Source organism: Hoplias malabaricus, chromosome 15, assembly GCF_029633855.1.
Source record: "Hoplias malabaricus isolate fHopMal1 chromosome 15, fHopMal1.hap1, whole genome shotgun sequence".
NCBI classification, from domain to species: Eukaryota; Metazoa; Chordata; class Actinopteri; order Characiformes; family Erythrinidae; genus Hoplias; species Hoplias malabaricus.
Window position 1 is genome coordinate 22,469,444 of NC_089814.1, and position 24,581 is coordinate 22,494,024.

The following is a 24,581-nucleotide window of genomic DNA, read 5'->3' on the forward strand; positions in this document are numbered from 1 at the left end:
TACTTTAAATAGAAAATAAAATAGTTTTTTAAATATTACATCCCCTTTCACCACCACTGTAGAGACATTTTACAACTTTCTTAAAAGCTATGAAAGAGATCAACATTGAACTACTTTATAGTTCATATATATATGTTGTAAATACTCTTCAGAAGCTTGATGCTCTGTGCCATTCTGCTCTCAGGTTTGTAACAAATGCCCCCTTTAGAACTCATCACTGCTCACTTTACTCTGATTAAGTGGTCCACCTTACACTCTCGTCGCAGTATACACTGGTTCACAGTCATTTACAAAACCCTCATTGGTCAGTCACCACATTATCTACAAAATTTGATACAACTGGTGTCTGCTACATATAACATCATGTCCTCCAGGTACATCCAACTGAAGTCTTTAGAAATATTGAGCACACAACAGGAACACAACCTGGGCAGGGTGCCAGTCCAGTGCAGGTCACCACACACTCACCTAGTATAAATGATAAATACAACCTATGAATTTGTATAAGGCTGAATAAAGACCTTGTAAATGGCAAAAAGGAAGACCTCTTGAGTTTGAGTTTGACTTTTTAATAAATACAGTTTTGGAAAACACTGTTGTAAGGCACAAATATTTTACATCAAAAATGGAATTTAAAAAGTACATTTATGAGAATAATGTACAAGTAATATTTATAAACTATATCACATGCTTTTTCATAATAAAGAGACCAAAAATGCAACTACGTATAGATCAGATACCCAGGAGTTTATCCTTATGTTTTGCACTTGACATGGGACCCTATAGGGAGACACACTGGCGGAGCAGGTAGTAGCGCAGTCACACAGCTCCAGGGTCCTGGGGTTGGGGGTTCAAGCCCCGCTCCAGGTGACTGTTTGGTGTGTTCTCTCTGTGTCCGCTCGGGTTTGATCCGGGTGCTCCGGTTTCCTCCCACAGTCCAATAACACACGTTGGTAGGTGGATTGGTGACTCAAAAATTGTCCGTAGGTGTGAGTGCTTCTCACATCTGGTGCCCCCTCCAAGGTGTGTTCCTGCCTTGCATAATGGTAATGATAACGAATGATAATAAAATTATAGAGATAGGTGTGGAACAGTAGAAGTACATGCATTGTACTTGGTAATTTAATGGAGGTTCTCTTGCTGGGAATGTTTTATTATTATTATTATTATTAACACTGCAAAAGGCTAAAGTTTCTTCCTATCACTATTCTATTATGCCAATCTATTTTATACGTTGTGTGCTTAAAACACATACTGGGCACCCTGCAATCATGTTACCACCACTGTTCTCCCACCAGGTGGCACACTTACCACAAATCACGGTGAATACTGCACACAAAAAAAACAAAAAACAAACATAACCACACATGTATTATGTTAAACAGACAGTTAGAGTTTGCAGTGGTGTATCCCTAAAACCTCACAAATAATATGTTACACAGGGATAGTGCAATGTGAATGTGAATGAATATTGTACAGATTATACAGATTATGAATATTACGGCCATGTTATTTATGGGATAAAACCTGAATAAGGTGTGGTATACAACTTGATCTGCTGCTGAATCATTGTTTACTGTATCAGGTGTAGCCATTTCTACAGTTGCGCAATGTTTTCTCGAATAGTTTCACTCATCACACAGTGGTGTGCATAGCTGCACAGCCGAGGTCTGAGGAAGAGGAGCGGGAGCGAGTTGAAGAGGCTTCTCTCTGCAGCTCCTCGACTCTTCTCTGCAACTCTGCTCTCATGACTAACAGTTCCTTCATATGCTGATGAACAGGCATCTAATCAAAATAAAAAGAGATACAGAAGGAGGTGTAAGGACAGAGGTGTCATGAGAGATTTATTTAAGGCAAATTAATATTTCAGGAATTTCCCACACATTTAGTCAGAACTAGACTTTTTATTCCCTTTTGATAAAGCTGTAAAGGAAGTAAAAGAACTGCAATGTTTCCTCCTTCAACATCCACAGCTGGTGCTTTTGATGGTAACCTGTCGCAGCACACTACCGTGGGTATGCTCACTGCACCAGGTGCACTTCTCTGTGTGTGTGTGTTTTCACTGTCATGTACATTTCTAAATACATTGTACATTGGCAAATAAATGCATGTATAACAAGTTGCATATTAATAATATTAATAAACTTGTCAAACAGTGAACATGGCTAAATTCATTTGTGGGGCAAAGAACATTTCAACAGTTAAATATTTTTTTATTAAAATGTCTAAATCAATAAACTTCAAAATGAAAAAAATGAAAGTGAATAAATGGCTCTTATTGGGCTAAGAAAATGCACTATATTCATGCTTAACCTGGAAGAATGAACATGTTCATAGATAAAAGTAGACATCTGTGTTGCATGATTAACTGTTGCAAATGGCATCTCCACCCAAGAACAATGTAATAGAAAAAAAGAATATAATAGAAAAAAAAACACTAAATCAACAGAAGTTAATTTTGTAATCTTTTGTACAGTTTGAGGCTACATTGTTGGATAGAATTCTATTTGTTTGACATATTGATACATACACTTGTGTGTGTAAAATGTCCCCTGAATTGTGATTAAATGTAAATGAAAATTATTCAGATTAATCTTTTGAAAGCAGTGCTATACAGTACTCACTTGTAGCCTCATGCGGGGGTTCCATCGCACATAGTAGCTCACCCACAGCTCTAGATGCCTATGGCTGGCCACTGGAAACAAAACATGATGCTTATAGTTCACGTAAAATGGGTTGGTGAAGTCCTCAGCCTGGCTGTTTATGTAGGACCACAGTGAAACAGTCTTACTATACACATCCTGAGGAGAGAGACAAAGGATATGAAGTTCATCCTGATATCACAATAGACCCTTTTTACACGGCAAATGCAAGTTTCATTTCCGTTTCACTTTAGAGTACATTCAAATGAACCATGCCGTAATTACTACAAAACGTCATCTTCAATAGAGCAACACCTGGGACAAAGTTACAAATCTGTAAACTTTAGTTAATGAAAAAACTAAGCAGAGGACCTAGAGTTAATATTTTCAGTTGTGTTACGCAACAGAATGTGTTTTTTGAAAATAACCGCGTTCCATACAAATTGGTCTATCTATCTACCCAATAGATGCCCTGGATTATCTGTTCTCTTGCCTGTGAAACACGTTCCTGCTCACTGTTGTAGAGGAATGTCCCAAACAGGCAGCTGTAGAGATGATCCAACACAGTAATGAGAAACAGCTCGTTGAACTCGAACCCCGTAGGGAACTGAGGAGTCAGAGAAAAGAAAATGAAATGGCCCTGATTTCAATGTCTAGCAGAGTGTGTTCACTTTCATTCTGATTCACTGAACATAAGTTCACAAATTTTCAGTTTTTTTTTTAAAAGAAAATACTAAATAGAAAATACTACCCACCTGTCTGGTCATTTGCCAAACACAATCAATGAACTGCACAAACAGAGGAGAGCGCTCAGAGTTAGCATGGTTCTCATCTCCATGTCCTACACGCTAAGGGGTAAGAGACATCAGTTAGAGTATGCAACCATATCATGTAAATAAATGACAGAGATCCAAGTGGTTAGTAGGGTTGGGTGATATTTTAAATTTAAACAAACCATAATAGTTTCCTGAATGATCGTCATGATTGATTTTATCGTGCTAAAAGTCACTTACAAAGTACCACATGCCAGTGTTACAGAGTTTTTCAACTACTTCAGTCGACTGAGTTTTTTTCCTCTGTAGCCTATTTAAGTAAACTGCACACCAGACGCAGCCTTTTTCATTTCATATCAGCAAGAGCCTTTATAATTTTGTTTTATTGTACCAATTCTCAGTCTGACTTTAACATAATCATCAGTGAATATGTACCGATATTTGAACTTAATTATTTTCATGTGGGAACAGGCTGGTTCACATTTTTTAATGAGGCGCTACTGACCAACCTGCACAGTTGGTACCGATAGACAGCACTCTTAAAAATAAAGGTGCTAAAAAGGGTTCTTTGTGTAATGTCATAGAAGAACCTCTTTTGGTTCCATAAAGAACCATTTTTGCTAATACTTTTAAATGGGTAAAGAACCTTAACCTTAAGTATGGTTCTTTATGAAATCAAAAGTAGTTCTTCTATCTATCTATCTAAATGCCATCTTTTCTTTTATATAGGTCTAGATTTTAATGTTGACTACCACAAATTAGAATGCTTGGACAAAGCCTTTGGTTAAATAAAAGGCAATGACATTCAAAAAAAAAAAGTCACATGGAAATGGAACGTGATAATTTGCTAAAAATTCTGACAGAACCAAGTTCTCCCTCTTACTGAGGCAAAGCGGTGTCCAAAGCTGAGCCACTCTTTCTCCAGCAGCACCTGGAAACCCCTCAGTGAACGGTAGTATGAATCCAGCATCAGCATGGCCAGGGAGGTGAGCTGTGCTGTGCGGTCCCATCCATCACTACAGTGAACAACCACCGAGGTCTTCCCAGACTCAATTCTGTCAGCAATCCGCACAGCACCAGCCAATAACAGCTACAGAAAGAGTGTATTATTGGGCTGTTTATAATTTTCTTAAGTCTAAAAAACTAAGAAAAGAACTTCCCTCACATTGCATCTACTATATCTGTGACAGCAGTGTAGAAACTAGCATGCTAAATATACATTAAAAACAAATGTTTGTATGAATATTTAAATAAGTATAAAAGTTTGATCTGGAGGGCTTGCAAAAATGTTGCACAAAGCACAATACATTCATTTTGTTCATTTGCCTGGAAACAATCTTCTCACCCTAATGTACTCCAGCCAGTGTGTGGCAGCTATAGAGGAAAACCAACGCTGCTCATCAATAGCTGGATACACCACCTCCTTCAACTTGCGCAAGGATTCCCTCATAACATGAATGTTAGGAATCTCCAGAAAGTTCAGCTCTACACTGGGATAGAAACTCTCATTCTCATAGCCACCATCTTTGGTCTAAAACATAAAAACAAACATAACAAACGTATACTTGTCTTAAAGGCTTTAGTATTATTATATTTACAGCACAACACACTTGAATTTTTTTAAAGTCCCTAAAGTAACATTCATTCATTCATTCACTGTCTGTAAGCGCTTGTCCAGTTCAGGGTCACGGAGGGTCCGGAGCCTACCCGGAATCACTGGGCACAAGGCAGGAGCACACCCTGGTGGGGGCACCAGCCCTTCACAGGGTGACACACACACACACACTCCCACCTGCCAATCCACCTACCAACATGGTTTTTGGACCATGTGAAGACACCGGAGCACCCAGAGGAAACCCACATGGACACAGCTCCAGGGACTTGGAGATTGTGGTACTGAGACACTACCTGTTGCACCACCGTGCCGCCCGTAAACAACATGCTGAATTTAAATATGGAGTAGGTGATTTTTCTAAAAAAATTCTTTAAATACTCTTTCCATCCTGATAGTAAAATAAACACAACTTTGCATTTGTGTTTTACCCACGCAACAGGACTGTAAATACTCAATCCAATCATTTCATTTAAACCAAACAATATTAATGGAAGGCTTACCTGCCTATGTAGACGTACTCTTATCACCATAGCGCACTTTACAATTTATGAACCTAATATTACAGTTCACTAAATGTTAGACAAGGATACAAATGGTTTCGCTATAAAAGTGTTACTTTATTATCTACACTGTGCACTACATAGGGTGGAGAGATATTTTAGATTCAGCTCTAGTGTTTTGGCTGATTGCAGAGCAATGCATGCACATTGTGTCGTTCCTACAGTTTAGAGAAGTGGCTTTAGAAGGTGGGAGAAATTTTAAAACTACTGATTTCCACAAATTAAACTACTCCAGCTTTAAGTGACCTGCAACAGAATTCTGTTTTTTTTCCATATATTAAGCTGGTTCAAGTTACATTAAATTACTAAAAATTAAAATAACTCCTTTATGTGGAAGATTAACTGACTTGCAAAATTAAGAACCATTTTCATGACTAAAATCACTGCAGTCTGAAGATGAAGACTGACCCAAATCATTCCAAACACATTTTTGGGTGCTTACAAATGCTTTGGACACATATACACATTTATCTCGACACTTAGAGCTAGCACCATTTAACCTCTGAAACTTAATCAACAGACTCATTTTCAGATATCCTGTTACTCACTTTGTTTGTTTCTGCCACACTGCTTTGCCTGGCATCATAGATACAGAGTTTATGTGACTGTGCATTGGCATCCAAGATGGCCTGGAGGTACTGCTCATCTTCTCTGCAGCGGCGGTCCGAGGGGCCAACCTGAGGCTGACCGCAACGCACTATAGAAGCCTGACTCTCAGGATGAATCCATGATAGCACCTGAAAATAAAAGGTAAATGTATTCAATTTCAAAGAAGTATGTTCTGCAGTCACTACTTTTTTTCTGTTATTTAATAATGTTACAGAACTACATTACTGCTAAAACAACACCATCAACATTTGTTAAAAGTATACAGGTAACAGCGTAACATTAAAACCACCTGCTAAATATGGTGAAGGTCTTCACGTGCCACAAAACCTCTGTTTTATCTGTGAACTAGATGTTGGCGATGGATGTTTTAAAGATGATGTTTGTAATTTTAATCTAATGCACTTCATCATTTGCTAGCTCTCTGGTCTGTTTGCACACTGGAAAAATTTCCTGTGTTTATACACAGCCCTGGCTCAATGAATTAAATTAATGGATGAATACAAACATGAGGGGGAGTTTGTTTTGCTGTGAGAACAGTAGTCTCCAGAATTAAGTACATTGCATTTAAAGGCAATGTTTGTGATTTTAATAAAAAAAAATACATTTCATATTATTCTTATGATGTTTCCTCAACATTTGATACTCTCCACTCTGTTTGCATTCTTGAGACTGGGCAAATGTGTTTACTAAGCCCCAGTGTCAGGAAATGGGTGGTGTGTTAGTGTGTGTGTGTTGTGCTGGTAAAAATGGATGAGACACAGCAGTGCTCCTGGAATTTAAAAACTCAGCAGTGTCACTGCTGGACTGACACTAGTCCACCAAACAAAGAAAATCCAGTGATGTAGGACTAGAGTTCCACCAACACAAACTGTACAGCAACAGACACTGAAACACCACTACCATGTCTGTGTCACTGCAGCGCTGAGAACGATCCACCACCCAAATCATACCAAGGGTGGGTCCTTGCCACTGACTGAACAGGAATCAAAGGGCCCTGACAAATTATACAGTGCTTCTATATGGTAATGGGGACTCCAAAAATTGACAATATGTATAGAAACAAGGAGATAGTTTTAAATGTTATGGCTGTTTTGGGTATATATCCTAAATCAGGAATTCTGTATTTTATACATTTCAAAATGGTACGAACGGGAAAGCGACGCTTTGCTCTGAAGTTGGCTACCCTTCTCAGGTCGTCCTCGCTGATGCTGGCAGGCAGAACAAGCAATGCTGGGTATGTCTCACACACTTCATAACTACTGTTAATCTTACTGATGATCCAGCTCTCGTTGGGCAGACCCTGCGTAACACACATACACAATACACACACCCTGTATTAGCCTCAGTTTAAAAACCAAGCCCACAATTAGTGGTGTGACATCATAATTCAGGAATGCCTGAACTTGCAGACATGATTCACAACAATCTGCAGGACTTCATCTATCTAAACACCCCATGACAAAGCAGTGCTAGTTAATCCAGCTCTGAAAACGACTTGAAATAATTTGAAAATGACTGTAAATGTCTGGAAACTTTAATGAGCTATTTTTTTAAAAACACAAATTAATAGTTTTCCTAAAGTTGGTCACAACTTCCATAAATCACTTATTTTTAATGCTGAAATACATATTAAATCCCAGAACTCTCATGCGCTCTCTCACACACACACACACACACACACACACACACACACACAGCAGCTGCAAGAAGTTTGTCCCAATTAATCCACACATTTATCTCTTTTAAAGTTGTTGAAGCGGAATATGGAGATGTTTTATTGGCTGAGCTGCCTGCTGCAATTTTCAGTTGGAGTCAGCAATGTGTGTCACACTGGTGAAAACTGCAGTAACAGCAATCTAATAAAACTTCTGATCAGATCTCCATCTGTTAGTAATGAAAGAGTATACAAGTACACTGTGGTCTGTTGCAAGTGACTTCTTTCCTGGCAGGAAATATCGAAAATGAATAAATTCATATTGCTATGTAAACTGTCCGTATGTTGGTGCAGGAAATACCTGTCTCTTATATTCAGTTATAGGATCATAGACCTTCCAGCCATCTTCTGGGAATTTCTCTTGGTACCTGAAGGCAAAGAGTGGCTGCACACCAAAAGAGCAGATGTCAGAATGAAGAGTCCAGCTGACTGTCATTATTAAAAGACAGTAGACTCAAGTGGCACAATCATTAAACAGCAGAATGCAATGTTCACTATTTAAAATATTACATGTTTTTAAAATCTGTTTTACAGTAGGTTATCCATGATACGCTTATCTGTTTATTTATTTCGTTTTAGACTGAATTTTAGCTTATCATAGGATATCATACTATACTGGTGCTTGCTTTAGATCATACCATGTCATTAGAGAGGGGGAAGGCGTACTTGGACAACATCTCATAGATCTCCAGCTTGCTTTGTTCTTGCTTTTTATAGGCAAACCTTGGATTCCTCATATCCTTTGAGTGAATGATAACAATAAGTGTTTGTGTAAGACATTTCCAAAAATATATAATGAATAAATAAATAAATAAAAAAATAAAAATAACAATATACATTAACAAAAATAAACAAAGAAAGAAACAAACAAAAAAGTGACTTTATCTTACTTTGCAGACTATCTCTAGGCCTCGAGTGTTCTCTCCATGACTTTGTACCCCTATAGTCTCTAATCTGCTAACAGCTCCCAGGTTCACATCCAAAACAAATGGCGGATCCTACAAGAAAGTGTAGAAAAAATAAGCAAGGAAGATAACAATACAATTATAATAATGCACATAAATAAATAATTTTTTTTCTTACTTCACGCTTGTTCAAAAGAACTTAGCGTGACTGCACTCCACTGATCATAGCTAACTCCACAACCGAGTCGGGCAGGTACTAAATCATGACGTGTAAACCCAACAGGACACTGATTGGCCAGATTAATCAGGAAATGCAGAGTTTATTCGAATCCAGCACAAATCGCAGCTCGTAAAATCTTATAAGTTACAGCAGCTTTCACATTTGTTTTTATCGGACTTCGCAGCTCATAACTTTACCTCGAGGTGTTTTGAAGAGTTTAAAATTCTCCTCGGACCAATGGCTGATGACAATTTCCAGCGAAAGCCGAACGTGCCACGAGGAAAACAGATCTGTGAGAACTGTGGCCCGGAGCCGTTTTAATCAGAAAAACAAAAACACCATCGCCGTTGTTGTGGTTTTCAAAGCCAGTGACTCCTGTTACAGGGTTTTGTGACATCACTGGCTCAATTTCATGGGGGAGCTGTGCTAGTAAAAAAGTGACAAACTTTAAGCGAGCTGAGTCAAGTCGAGTCGAGTCGAGTAGTGCAGGACTCATGCAGTGGAAAAGCACTACTTGTTTGCCTGATATTCAGAATGTGATCGTCATTATATTTTGGGATGATGTCATCTGCGCTTATAGCAGTGTTGAACCAGAGGGGGTGCTGCAGAGGCAGAACTGACCACAATAATAATAATGTTATTTTGACAATCGGGAAGATGGATTTGAATGTAAAGCATGGTTGTTATATCTTATTATTACTGAGCAATATATTTCAACTTAGTGTGATTATTCCTTATATAAAATAGGGCTGTACAGGTTTGGAACACTGTCACTATTTCAAACTATTACAACGTGCAATCAATAATTAATGTAATGTTAATATCATAAATAAAGACAAATTGGCTTACCCGAGCAAGACTTTTGAAGTAAAGCTTGTAGTCAGTGATGGTCAGGGTGCCACTCACAGCTCCAGAAAAAGGACAAATGTACATAACATCTTTGGCTGTAAGGAAAAATCAATGTCTGTATTACATAAAAGGTTTATTGAATATACAAGTTACACTATGTTGAAGTATTCTGCTATAAGTAGGTAAATAAAAAAAAAACCTATACAAGGAGCATCAACCAAAGGCTTAGTCTTTGCATACAAAGATGGGTCATGGCTCAGCACTTTGTACCAAAATTTGTGTCAGGCTGTTGCCCAGTTTTTTGTGTTTCTGCTCTCTCTGTTTATGAGGTTCCTTGTTTGCCATGTACTAAGGAGCACATGGCTCAGATTTTGTTTTGTTCCTGTCTCCTTCCTTAGATCCGCCCTAGCCCGCATTGTAATTAGTATCTCCTCCCGTGTCTCCTTTGTTGCTCTGCACTCTCGTTCTCTCTCTCAGGTGTTCCTAGTCTGTGCTCATTGTATACAGTCCCTTGTTCTCAGCACTCCCTTGTCTGGTCTTGTGTGTGTGGATGTTTATTTCTGTTTCTGTGTCACCACCAGTTCACTGTTGTTTCCTGTTTGTTCCTGTCTTAGGTCTGTTTAGTTGATTTCTAGTTTGTATTCGTGCCTCCCTACACGTGTTTGTTTACTGTTTATGCTTTTGTCTTGTAAATAAAAGATTCCTTCCATGTGCATCCACCTCCCTCCTCCCTTCAGCCGTGACAATTTGTGAGGAAAAACAAATTTAAATTTAAAAAAACAACTTAAATTGGACATCACTCAAAATAAAACTGAAAATAATAATAATAATAATAATAATAATAATAATATTAATAATAATAAGAATGTGAGATATAGAGAAATCTCAGTCAGCATAGAGCAGGTATTTTGTGACCTTTGAGCCCTCAGATGGCACTGCATGTGATACCGTCATGCTGCTGTGATACATGGCCACATTTGTAAGGTGAATGATAAAAATTCATTCAGAAACTCTTCCAAGTTCTCTGGGCCCAAGCTCATTTCAGATGGTCTGAAAGACAGTGGATATTTATTATGGTCAGATGAGTCTAGGTTTCAGCTTGTTTTCAGGAAAAACAGACTTTGAGTTTTCAGTGCCAAATACAAAATGGTCCATACTTGTTATCAGTGAAAGAGGAAAAAGCCACACATCCCTCGTGGCATGGGGTGCATAAGTGCCATTGATATGGAGGCATATACTGGGATGTTAGAGAGACATATGCTGCAATCAAATCTAGGGTTAGGCCTTTTCTGGGAGGTGCACAGCAGGCATCATTCTGTACGTTTTACTACACGGTGGCTTTGTAGACAAAGTGCATGTGCTTGATTGTCTCCTATGATGCCACATGAAGAGAATAATCAGAAAACATCAACCACAAATTCTTGGGATGTGGAAATCCTTTATGGGCAAAGGCTCGACTTGCAAAACTCCAGCAATTTTGAATTCTCAGAATCCAAAAGAATTAATGTATTAATTGTTTGTAATTAATAAGATCGGTAATGTGTCTGTATTTCATCAGTTTATTCATTCATAATAAATAAATTATTAGTTTTAGTTATGAGGTTAATTTATTTTTTTGTGTTTTTTTACATAGTATATAGAAAAAGTGTTTTGTTATTTAAACATTTTTATAGATATCCAGAATAACTGAAACTACTGGGAGGTAGTGAAAATGGGTTTTTTTCAGTTAAATAGAGGTTCAGGAGAGTGAACAAATCACAGGTTTTTCTTTATCGGTTTTACAAGAAATCCTAACTTTTTGGGGATGAGTATTTAGATGTGATATATATAATAACATTTTAAAGCCTGTAAAAGAGACAATACATTTTCGAGCATGGTATTCCTTGTGATATAATACCAAGTACATGAAGTTTGCTGATATGAAGTGTTAAAGCTACGTTGGTGCTAATAGCAACCACATGTTGAGAATCTAAAGCCTGCTACATAAGTGACTAAGAAGTCAAGCCCATTAGGGACGTCTCATCTAACAACATACTTATTCGATGTGACATGATTAAGTTGGCTTGCATTATTTGTGAGAAAAATAATTTAAAAAATTGTCAACCAGTTCAAACAGAACGTTTTTCAATGCAAAACTGCAAAGAATGTCTGTCTTTCATCACATACATTTTATAATATCATGAAAAGATCGAGGGAGTCAGGGGAAATTTTAGTGTGTAAAGGCCAAGGGTGGAAATGTCTGCTGAGTGCATCAGACCACCGAGCCCTCTGGCGATATAGAAGATGAAGAAGGATAAAAATTGTTGCCATTAGGGAATTTCTTCTTGGCATTTAACCTATCTGTGGTAGTGAACACACACTCGTGAACAATTGTTCACACACACTAGGGGCAGTGAACACACACACGACCGGAGCAGCGAGCTGCCAATCTCCTCGGTGCCTGGGGAGCAGTTTGGAGGTTAGGTGCATTGCTCAAGGGCACTTCAGTTGTGGATTAATTTTTTTCCACTGCCAATCCCAGGAATTGAACCAGCAAGCTTCTGACATCAAATTTACTTCTCTAACCATAAGTCTAGGGCTGCCCACATTGTTTAATCTGCGAAAATACTGTTTGAGAAGCCAGCATGCTACCATGATGAACATAAACACATGGGCTTGGGAGTTCTTGGAAAATCACTGTCACTTAGTACAATCCGCCGCTGCATCAAGAAATGCAACCTAAAACTGAAACTGCAAAGTGGAAGCCAAATATTAATTTTGTGCACAACTGCTAACAAGTTCTTAGGGCCCAATATTATCTGAGATGGACAGAAAGACAGTGGATCTATGTCCTGTGGTCAGGTGAGTCCATGTTTGAGTTTGTTTTTGGGGAACAAAATCCACCTGCAAAATTACAACAATTAGTATCCTCTGTTCTGAAACTATTTAAAAGTGTAATTAATATGCCATGGCCTTAGGGGGGGCCTGAGGCCAGAGGGACCCCGGTTCAGTTTCCAGAACAGGCAAAAAAAAAAAAAAAAATTAATCCACAGCTGAGGTGCTCTTGACCAAGCCACACCACCCCCTACCCTCCTCCAAAAAATACAAAGTGCAGTTTCTGCAGTGCGGAGTAGCAATGACAGAGGTTCTATTCTGCTTATTACAGGACAGTGAAGCGTCACAATGGTTTTGAAGCTAAAGTAAAAACTTTATGTAGTGTTTTTTAATGATGTTTTGTAATTACCGAATAATAGATTAACAACAACATTTAAAGGTATTGCATTTACATGTGGAATTCCTGAATCTCAAACAGGTATTTTTTTATTTACCTTACCTTACCTATAGCTTTGATGGTCTCCCCTGGCACACGTGGAGCCTCCTCCATCTGGGCTTGCTTATTGCCTTCCCTCAGCGCCTTACAAAATAATAATAATAATAATAAAATACAAAACACTCAGCATTATTTTTTAACACATGAACACCCTTAGATATAAAGCCAACTAGAGTAATCCGAGTCAGTTTCTGGTCCCACTATATTAGGTGTCAAGACCAGTTTTACTAAAATTAAATATACAAACATACAATATATATATATATAATATACATAAAATAACTTTGGAACAACTGCTGATTTATCTTCTGTTACAGATGGATTACAATAGAATGCACATATGTATATATACACTTTTTTTTTTCTCATGCAAGTACGTGAATGTATTTTGATAGTTAAAATGTAATTACATGTAAGTAAATTAGTAAAACCTGAAGTTGGTTCATATGAGCATTTTCCACGACTTTAGTAAGAGTGGATATATCAGCAGTTGTTACATGCATTGCTAATGTGTATTTACATGGTTATTAAAGACAATATAAAGTCAGACTTTTTTTTCCCTGTTTTTGGACCAAGAGTTCAAACATCAAACAAAAAACACAAAGCAGCAACTCAGGCAAGTCAGTGCATGCAAAAGGACAAGAGCAATTACTGAGATCTCAAAGTGACTGCGAGAAAAGAGGAAGCATTTACAATGTAATTACAGCAACAACACAACACAGAGGCTGCAGCCAATAATGTTTCTAGAAACAGCTTTTAGTGAAATCTCAAGCTTGCAAAAAATAAGACTGGGTTACATAATTAATGGTTACATACAAGAATATACGGCATGAGGTTTTCCTTTGCAACCACTCAGCATTCCCTGCTGCATTCCCTTGTTGTCTAAAGCATATAATCTGCCTGCTGTCAAGCTGCCTGCCTGGCAACTATCTGACTGTCTATTCACAAAACATCTACGTCACTTTCAGTCTTATACAGTTGACAGTTGTGCTCTAAGGCAGTGGTTCCCACTTTCTGAAAGTCAACTTTTTTCTGCAGTGCTCCCTTTTTGTAGATGAGAATATTTTTGAGCTCCGCCCCCACTCCAATACACATACACACATTATTGCTTACAGACTCCACTGTCATTTATTTTAAACAATGACATTTTAACAAAACTGCAACTTCTTATTGAACAAATCAAAATGAAATTACCACACACCTTTAGAGTGGAATTAATACAAGTGACATGCATTACGCATCTCATTCATCAACCTTGCTGCACACCCCCACTGCAATACCAATGCATATCCCACTTTGAGAACCACTGTCATAAGACTTTAATGGGAGAAAAAGGCCACATTTAGCCTATGCAAGCACTCCGATTCATTGCTGCATTTCATTACAACCTGAAGGAAAATACCCTCTCCATTGTCCAGGGCTTAAAAATAAACAAGATAAACACTGGTTTTACTCTTGCACTTAGAGCACTGCCCAAAGCCACAGTAGTTTGAAGGAACAAATTTAGGCAAAGCAGTTTATTTTTAAAAATATCTAAACTAACTATGATGTCAATGCAACTTTGAAGGCCAGAAAATACATTCAGTACTAATAAAACGAATAGAGCATTCATTCCTCACACAACCCAGAGTTTGGCCCTAAAAATCCATGCTTGCTCGGTTTAAATTTCCCAAAGTAAAAGTGCTCCTCCCAAAAGGTGACACCTTTTGTCACGGAACAGCACACTTACTATTAAGACTTCTTATTACACTTGATCCAAATGGAACAGACTTCCCACGCAATGGAGCCCTAGTGGAGATTCAGCAGATGACTGAGAGACCCAGAGGACAGCTTTTCTAACAATGGCCAGGCTGTCTGGCAAGTCTCTCAGAATAGAACATGCTGAGGAGAATGCAGTCTTTCTGTTGGCTGTCCAGCTGTGGGCAGAGGGGACAAACTAGGGGAAAAGCAGTGCAGGACGCCGTTGCTACCCAGCACACAATGGCTCCTTGCAGCCCCGATGATCATTGTCATGGAAACAAAGAGGCTGGGTGTCAGAGTTTGGCAGGACAATGACAGATGTTAGATGAGGGTTTAATGCATTTCTAATAAAGCTTTAGATGTGAGACTTGTTTTTCTTGAAGGCACAATAAACTACAAAATGCCATATTGTCGATAATTAATGACAGCTAAGTAAGGGTCAATTCGAATTCAGTTAATCGGTTCAATGTCCTCACCAGCCTTTGTTCACCATTAAATTGGCTTAAAAAGTGTTGCATAATTGTATTTTGCAGTGTAGGCTGATTAGAATTTAAGAATGTGTTCATGTACAGTGGCAGTTTTCACTTATTGTCATGGATTGCTGTTTTGCTTCCTCTACTGTATTCTATAAACTAGTTCTTACTCATGTTTTTGTGGTCGTCAATTACATTTACTTGCTTACTTGTGTATCCATGGGTTGCAGTCACGTGATACATTCTGGCATTGGGACCATATTGGGTACAAATTGTGTGGTTTCAGAGTGCCACCCTAATGTATACAGATGGGAACGATGGATATATTTAACTCATACACAGCTCTTCTCCCTGTGCTGGAGAGAAGCCCACTGCCATTTTTCCTCAGGAGGGTAAAGAATCCCACTGTGTTGCACAATGAGGAGAAAAAATATGTTATATCCTATTAGCCACATTAACATTCATAGGATCCAATGGATCTAATAGAGGGGTCCCCAAACTTTTTAATCAAAGTGCCAGCTCACAGTTTTTACATCTTTCAGGGCATCCGACTGCAGCCAGAGAAAAAAAACAGCTTTAAAAAATTACCCTAAATCACCATTGTATGGCCTGCGGGCCATAGTTTGAAAACCCCTGTTCTAAAGGATCACACACATTTACAGAAGGATAACTACTTTATTAAACCAAACCAGAGGAATAATATAGGCAGACAGTCACAATTAAAGTTTTTCCCCCTCCAAGAATCTGTTTCACTTTCAAGGCGCAGGGACAGCAGGATAAGATCATTTTAAACACAGGGGGAAGAGGTTTCCACACCGAAAACTTTATGTCACTGCAACCCATGAATACACTGCTACCTATGGATTACTGTCTATTTAACATTACACCTGCTAGTTCACTTGCTAATCCACAGGTCCCAAAACACTGCAGCAGAACATTCATTGTTCCTTGCGCTATCATGTATTCCTTGGTGAAGCTTTTAGAACATCATGTCTTTGTGTAGTCTTTTCTTCTGGGTGTACTGAATCACACAATGACAAACACACACATAGACTTGCCAAGGAAGAGGGTGTATGCTGAGGATCGCTGTCCAAGGCAAATCCTTTAGCAGCAACATCATAGTCCTACAGTGAAAAATGGCAAAACAACAAGAAAACAAGAGAGATGGACGGGAGAAGAGAAGGAACAAAAGGGGAGATTACAGACATTTTTCCAGCCATTGTACCATCCAGTGGCCGCTCCAGGGCTTTTGGAGAACAGTGAGAAGCATTAAGGCGGCTTTGGTAGAGGTGTTGTTTTTGAAAGTAAATAATGAGGAACAAGACATGAAATGTCAAGTTTGTGGAGTTTCATACAGACTGAGAAGCAGAGTTTCAAAAAGAGATAAAAGCCACAATAAGCCTTTTCTTATCCTTAAAAGAATTTTTAGACACTTTTTGTGAACCCAAAACATATTACATAGTGATATACACTAATTCATGGAGATGGCTTATCATTTATTGTTTGTTCAAGCCTTTTGGGCATAGCAGAGTTGCTGATATTTATTAAATTATTCACATGTATTATTTTGCAGACACTTATGAAGAAATGCTTACAATATGTAAAAATCATGTTAGAGTTATATAACAGTTATATAACATACGGTGGTTTCACATCTGTAGTTTGTTTGTTCTGGTCCGAATCAGTTAAGAAGCTTGTAATCTTGGAGCGTTTTCCCCTTGGTTTGGTTTGTTTTCACATTGAAAAATCCAAGTGCATCAAAACTTGACACTGCAAACCATGTGAGAATGTTCTCACTGCTGATTGGTCAGACCTGACTGAGACTGAAGCAAGAATATAGACACAGGAAGAAAGTCCTGTGTTCTAGTCCGTTTCTGATCCATTAATCCATTAAGCAGCTAAAGTTTAAGCATATTGCGTCCAATATGCAAAGCAACCCCTGGCTACAAATGCCATTTAGCACCGACTTGTAGCGCATACCATATTGTTGGGTCGGATTGAGGTCAGATCACATTCCCACCAGAAACAAACTGCACCAGGGTTCATTTGGGACTGGTCCGGTCCCAAACAAACTGTGGTGCAGTTTGTTTTGGCCCGAACCCGAGTGAAATTATTCCTTTCACACCTGCCCAAGCGACCTACACCAAGGGTTTAAATGAACCAGATTTCAATTTAACCGGACTAAAAAGTGCAGGTGTGAAAACACCATAAGGGTGACCATACATCCTCTTTCTCCTGGACATGTCTATCAGGACTTCTAAATCACCAAAAATGTCCAGGATTTGTCTTTTGCTGTCTGCAGTCTTTGCCCTGTCCTAATTCTTGCCCTAAACGCTAAGAACATCCTTGAAGTGTACACTTTGATGACATTTGATGATGTTGAAGAGAGCAAAAGGGGCATGTGAGCTCAATCTTTCAAGGGGCCCGAGATCTGAGATAGGAACTGGGATACAATTCGTTTTGACTCCCTATAGATGTGGACTCAAAATTACAGTAGTTTACTAGAGTCTTGAAAACAAATGTGTTGAAAGTGTTTAAGATAATATATTATAAACTCATCCATATTTGGAGAAATTTCTGTGACTTTCACATAATAGTTTACAAATCTGAAAGTCATCTAGTCTGTCCACATAACCCACACCAAAAAACAAGACCAGGGGTCCTCAACCTTTGTAACTCATTGTTTCTCAGTCTTTCAGGGGGCAGGAGTGCAGCTGAAATATAAAATATAATGAAAAAAAAAAGACTATTTACCATGTCATAATGGGTGTATTTTGTGTCCTATGTCTGCAGTTTATACTGATAAAGCGGATGTTACTTATTTTTAATAATGTCCTTTATCACACTTCAAAATGTTTCTCCATAAATCAATGTGAGTCACTTTGGATTACCTGATGACATCTAGTTTCTGTCATGATCATGAGATTTCTGGTGTGAACGAGTCGCCTGAATGTCATTTTAACCCAGTGATTCTGTCATGCCCTTGACCTGTCGTGTCTGTTTTCCCCGCCATGTGCTCACTTAGCACATGGCTCTGTTTGTTATTGTCCATGTCTCCGCCCTTGTTCCTCCTCCTCTTCAGTGTTATTTGTTATCCTGCCCCTTCGTTATCTGTTACAGGTGTCCGGTGTCTGTGTCAGGTATTTAAGCCCTCATGTGTCACTTCCTGGTTATTGGTCATTTCGTTTCCTCTGCCTTGTTACTCAGTCTAGTCTGTCTGTCTCCACAGTTCTCAGCTGTTTCACCGTTGTCATTTCCTCCGTTGTTGTTTTGCTCCTTCCAGTCTGTCTGTCTTGTCTGTCGCTCGTTCTCTTTCCTCATTCCGTTTTGTTTCGATTTTGCTCAAGTCTGTCTCTCGTCTGTTCCTCGTTTTGTTTTTGCCTAAATCTTTGTTTTGTTCTATTTCCTTTCTATAAATAAAGAGTTTACTTGTTTTAGCATGTGCCTCCGCCTCCATCAGTCTGCCCCGTGATCCTGACAGATTCAGTTTTGTAGTTTGGTATGAACAGGAAATAACAGGCTTTCCGTGGTCATAAAATGTCAGGGATTGACAAGCTAAACTAATTTTTATTTGTTGTTATTACTGTTTAGGGCCAAATGTTGAATGGAAAGGAATACGATTATATGGTAATAATGACATTTGTTAGTTGTCTTGTTAAATTAATATCTGTTCATGGATTTAAGTTCAATAAAATAGTTGACAAATTCGTCCATAACCATGAAAATATTTACACCCCTACCCTAAACACATTGCTATAGTGACAGCAATTACTTGAAATTACACCTCAACCCTTCCCCAACCCAACATTCCAAGGTGTTTCCTTTTCCATGATCCTGCCCCAAATATCCTCTTTTCTGAAAACCAAAATATGGTCACCCCATATAATAGTATAGGGTAGTATAAAAAGTCTTTCTCAAGAATCTTTCATGATTAAAGGAACACTAAGTGAGGTTTTGTAATTTTGCTCCCGCAGAGTGTAATTCACTTTTAAAATGAAGAGGTAGGGGGAGGAGCATTTCTTTCCTACCTTCAATATTACATAAAGATGTTTCTGCAATGCTGAGCCCAGAGATGCAACAATAGAGGGCTCTATAATCAGTAATACAGCTTATATGCAACTATACTCCAAATGTCATTTTAGTAGTCAATTGTTTCAACCACTTAGATAAAAGCAGAAACTGCAAAGGGATTAAGTTTATACTAGTGATTTTTGACCATGATTCCTACTTAGTCCTTAAAATCATCTTTATAATACCATTAAACCTAGATTACATATAGCTTTCAGAGAGCTTAAAAACTTATTTCAATGGGAAAGTTATTAGATACCAGGCAGAGCTGTTTTAGAGGAGTACTTTCTCAGCTGCAGGGGAGGCCCAGGGAAGAGATTTTGGTCATAAATCTGCATTTTTGTACTTCACTGAGTGAATGAGTTCACATAGGAGACATTCGATGAACAGGTCTTAAAAAGACCAAACAACTCCCGCTCAGTCTGCAGTAAGCTCTGTCTTGCATAAGAGGATAGAAATTCAACTCAAAGACTGGTGAGGTGCAAAAAGCCAAAAACATCGCAGTGCAATGCATTTCTGCTCACTGCAGACTTTGCATGTTACTTCCCTATTTCAGTACAATTATACTTTACTTGCTTTAGTGAAGATTCAAATCATGTTTAAGTGCATAACATGGATATTAAAGTGATTACTATTAATCTTCTTGTACACTTAAGCCCTCGAAGCATCTGTAATGAATTTCCTAAGCAGACACAAGGCAACAGAGTAATGTTTCTGTCTGTCTTTTCTCCATCACACATATATTATATACCTTGAAGTCACGAGTGATGGTTTCTGATGCAATAGGTCCTGAGGTTTGGCTTGAGATTGTGGCTGCAATTAACTGTTTGCACCATTCAACATGGGCACCTGTGGGACTGAAGAAAAATACATCTTAAAGAACAAGTCCAATTTCTGCAGAAGTCAATGGTTGATGTGTAAATAAAATCATTCAGTGTTTTGATCTAATACAATACAGTACATTATAGAGAAACTTACTATCTACGGTTTCTTTGCACTCTAGTCTAGGAAACAAAGACTGGATTATCTACAATCTAAACCCAGCTATTTTATTTATAAAACTTGTTAAAGTTTGGATTGCTTGTAAAATTCTTTTGAACCATTATTTAAATAACAAATATGCACAGAAAAGATGTTGAATGATTTCACTAACCAAATTAATTGCATTTTGTAAATATAAACACATTCTGAAATTGATGCCTGCAACATACTCAAAAATATTTAATCACATTTAATCACATCACTGTGTTACATCATCTTTCCAATTACACTCTTTAATCATTTGGGAACCGAGGATACAAATTGTTGGGGAAAAAATTTAGTTTTTTGCTTTTCAATGGTCTGTTGTCACCATTGTTTGAGATTCTTCTTCATGATGTGCCACATTAATTTGAACTGCAGTCAAGTCAGTCAATCACATGCACATGTTTCTACTGAGCCACGCTGCTGTACCAAGAACAGAATGATGAATGGCACTGTCTTGATGAACTAACAACCGACTTTCCAGGAAAAGACATCACCTTCACGGCAGAGTATGTATCTCAAAAATCCCAATATATGCCACCACACCAATGGATACCCCTCACATCTGCATGCAACCCATGCCATGGACACTGAGGCACCTCTATACCATGAGAGATGTTGGCTTTGGACATTTTGATAACTGTCCCTTAGGCACAACTCTGCATTCCATTTTTCCAAAAACAAGTTGAAATGTTGACTCCTCTCACCACTGCACACATCCCTATTGTCTTTTGAACCATCTGAGATTAGCTCAGGTCCAGTGAACTCTGCAGCATTTCTGCATATAATTGATGAATTTCTTTCCCCCTGTGAAACAGAGATTCAAGTTGCGTTTCTTGATGCAGAGGCAGGAGTGACAACAGTTTTCTGAAGTATTCCTGAGATTGTGTGGTTATATTTATCGCAACAGCATGATCATTTTTCATACAACACCATCTGAAGCTCACAGACTATGCACATTCAATAATGGTTTCCAGCCTTGCCATACATAAACTAAGAATCCTCCAGATTCCCTGCATCTTTCACAATATTATGTACGGTGGATTGTGAAAGACCTAAATTTTCTGCAACCATTCACAAAGAAAATGTTCCTTATAAACTGTATGAAAATTCTCTCATGAGGTTTGGCCCAAAGTATTAAGCCATGAACCATCTTTCCTTGAAAAGACAGAGCCTTTGGTGTATGTTCCTTTATATCTACCATATTCACCTTCTTATAGTGGACTGTTAGCTGTAACCTGAAAATTCTACACATTTTTTCACTCTAATTTTACCACTGCCCCTAACTTTGTGTGGAGTGTGCTTCTGGCTCAAAATCGTTTATGTTTACTGGCCAGCCAAAGGAAATATTTCAATCATTTAAAAATACCCTTTTTTTTAATTTATTTATTTTATGACATCATTTGAACACAGCAGCTGTCCTTAACACTGTGTGAAATTTTAATGATGAATGGACAAATAGAAATGCTCCAAATTTACATTCACTGTCATTGAAAGTTAAAAATTTGTAATTCCTTTTTCGTGCAAAATTACTATTTTGGGAGATTTTTAATTCAGAGTTTTTAATTGTACAATTGTACATATTTTCATGTATTTTTAAAAAGATGTTTTAGTTAAAATCTTCAATTATAAAACAATGTTTCTGGCTAACAATGTTAATGTCTATAGAGTAGCTTTCTGTGAAGTAGCTTTTAAAATAATCTAGCTCTTCAGACAACTGGTTCCTATAACTACTGTGAACAATTCTGCCTCAAAAAGTTACTCTTCAATGGAGCATTACATATAAACTCATTTGATTAGTTTCTTTTTAACCATTTACATTTGCAGGATATTTGTAATAAATCCTTTTATAAAACTTTTTCTGCTAAGCACTAACAGAAAAGTCTATTTTGTTACTATCAAAATACATTACACCACTGGATTATTCCACTCATATTAAGGTCTTATTTACCATCATATGTAAATAAGTTAAAATATTCCACCCTTTTATAAGGATCAGTACACATGCAGGCTCTCAAAGATCACCGGCCACGCAACAAAATGTATTACCTTTTCTATTATGTTTCATGGAATAACTAATCTGACCATTCCTAAAAAAAAGGACACAAGTCTTTTCCCACAGCTAGAAAATACCATAGACCAAAAAAATCTAAAATATGTATAATAAAATAAGCAAAGTACACTGTCGTCATTACAGTTCGTGAGAAAACTGGAATCGTGTCTACAGGATGCACCTGCTGCTCAAAATAAAAAGGCTGTATCTGTTTAAAGTAGAAGAAATTTATTAAACATCGGATCTCGGCAACGTATACGCACGCATGATGTTTTGCGCATGCGCAGTTCAGATCAAGGAGCAACAGGCTGGAATTGCAGAAACCTCTTCTAGCGGCCGCCTAAAACTAAACCACCTCAAACACTATCGTTCCGTAACGACCAAGTGAAATCCGCACTCACCTGTCGAGAGTTTCCATGCTCGAAGTGCAAGAGTCAGAACTCGCAGGACTGCGAGAGTGTTTTCTGTTTGAATTAGTGTGAGGCGCTGCGCTCTCTGAACTGCTGCAACTCGAGCGTTTGTCCATTTCACTACTGCAGTGTGTGTGTGAGAGTGTGTGAATAGAGTCTTGTTAGTGTCACACACTCTTCTGCTCTGCTCCACATTCGCCTGGGTTTCCTAACGTTGGCAAATATGACACTGCCTCTTTGCCGACGTCACGGATTCTAACTAGAAGACTACGTTACCCAGAATGCACAGTTAAGCCCTTTAACTTCAAAAAGAGCCCGTCCGGATGTAATAAACTGTAAATTAACATCTTTTGGTTTCTCACACTATTTGTAAGTGTTTACTTGTGTTTAATGCTCATTTCAACTGCAGCTTCTTTATCCATCAAAATGTGTCTGGCATGGTTTAATGAGAATTGTACAACAGCTTTCTTTTCAAATTTTGCCACATCTTTAATACAGCTTTTACATGCTATCTGTATTTATCATGCTACATGTTTTTCTGGATAAAGCCCACTGTTATTATTAATGAACACTGAAGTCTGATTTTTTTCTTATTGTTTTTCAGTAGAGTGCTCAGTCAATCATCTTTATGAATGATTACATATGTAGCGATAGCTAATTGCAAATTAGCTTACCGTATTCCAAAACACAAATTGTTTGGCACACTTCAGGCTGACCTGTTTTCTAAAAGAAATTGGTGAAATGTTGCCTCCATTCTTTATGTTAATTTGGCACACATATTTACACACAAAGACTTAAAACGGCAAACCACCAAACAGGCTAAAAAACAGTAATTCCTTAATGCACATTCTAATTCAATATGTCATAGCTGAACTATAGGACTGGAGACATGGAGTGTGTTCCACACATCTGGTTTAGACTAGAACAGCATTCCATTTCCAGAACTTTCATTCATTCATTATCTGTAACCGCTTATCCAGTTCAGGGTCACGGTGGATCCAGAGCCTACCTGGAATCATTGGGCACAAGGCAGGAATACACCCTGAAGGGGGCGCCAGTCCTTCACAGAGCAACACACATTCACACACACACTTTTGAGTCGCCAATCCACCTACCAACGTGTGCTTTTGGACTGTGGGAGGAAACCAGAGCACCCGGAGGAAACCCACGCGGACACAGGGAGAACACACCAACTCCTCACATACAGTCACCTGGAGCAGGAATTGAACCCACAACCTCAAGGCCCCTGGAGCTGTGTGACTGCGACACTACCTGCTGCGCCACCATGCCACCCCTCATTTCCAGAACTGACTATGAATTTTTGCAATTTACTACTTAAAATCTTTAATTGTAGCCTAACTAGGCATGGCTTATGAGTTGTTTCTGGCTATTTAGCTAATAGGAAAAAGGCTGAGGCCTGTAAAACCAGACACCACCTCTCACACAGGCAGAGGATCTGTGAAACTTTGAAGTGTCTGGGCTATAAATGATAGAATCCCAGGGGGAAGCTCATAAGAGCCAACCCACCTCCAAGACACAGGTTCAAAGCTGGTTCATTATATTTAATGAATATTGTCGTTTACCCAGTTCTGTCATTTGAGGAAGAGTTCCTCTATT

General features: G+C 38.3%; 1 protein-coding gene across 4 annotated transcripts; it reads right to left on the reverse strand.

The window, feature by feature from the left end:
* Nucleotides 1-570: 570 nt before the first annotated feature.
* mtmr1b (myotubularin related protein 1b) lies at nt 571-23,177 on the reverse strand. 4 transcript variants are annotated; one of them, XM_066645890.1, is made up of 16 exons: nt 22,956-23,177; nt 20,230-20,335; nt 16,469-16,534; nt 13,206-13,281; nt 9,888-9,982; nt 8,804-8,911; nt 8,552-8,653; nt 8,215-8,298; nt 7,350-7,499; nt 6,139-6,327; nt 4,761-4,946; nt 4,299-4,505; nt 3,398-3,490; nt 3,136-3,249; nt 2,625-2,801; nt 571-1,785 (listed from the first exon to the last, which is right to left on the reverse strand). In XM_066645890.1, the coding sequence occupies exons 1-16, from the start codon at nt 23,078-23,080 to the stop codon at nt 1,636-1,638; spliced, it is 2,028 nt and encodes a 675-aa protein (XP_066501987.1). In that variant the 5' UTR covers nt 23,081-23,177; the 3' UTR covers nt 571-1,635. The 4 variants fall into 4 exon arrangements, with proteins under 4 accessions (XP_066501987.1, XP_066501988.1, XP_066501989.1 ...); XM_066645891.1 differs by lacking the exon at nt 16,469-16,534; XM_066645892.1 differs by lacking the exons at nt 16,469-16,534; nt 20,230-20,335; nt 22,956-23,177 and adding an exon at nt 14,014-16,458.
* Between the last annotated feature and the right edge of the window lie 1,404 nt (nt 23,178-24,581).

Coding starts and splice junctions, on each gene's coding strand:
- mtmr1b (XM_066645890.1), bottom strand. CDS start 23,080: ATGGACAAACGCTCGAGTTGCAGCAGTTCAGAGAGCGCAGCGCCTCAC. Junction 9,983..13,205: donor GGAGACCATCAAAGCTATAG/GTAAGGTAAGGT, acceptor TTTTCCTTACAG/CCAAAGATGTTATGTACATT. Junction 1,786..2,624: donor ACCCCCGCATGAGGCTACAA/GTGAGTACTGTA, acceptor TATTTTGATTAG/ATGCCTGTTCATCAGCATAT.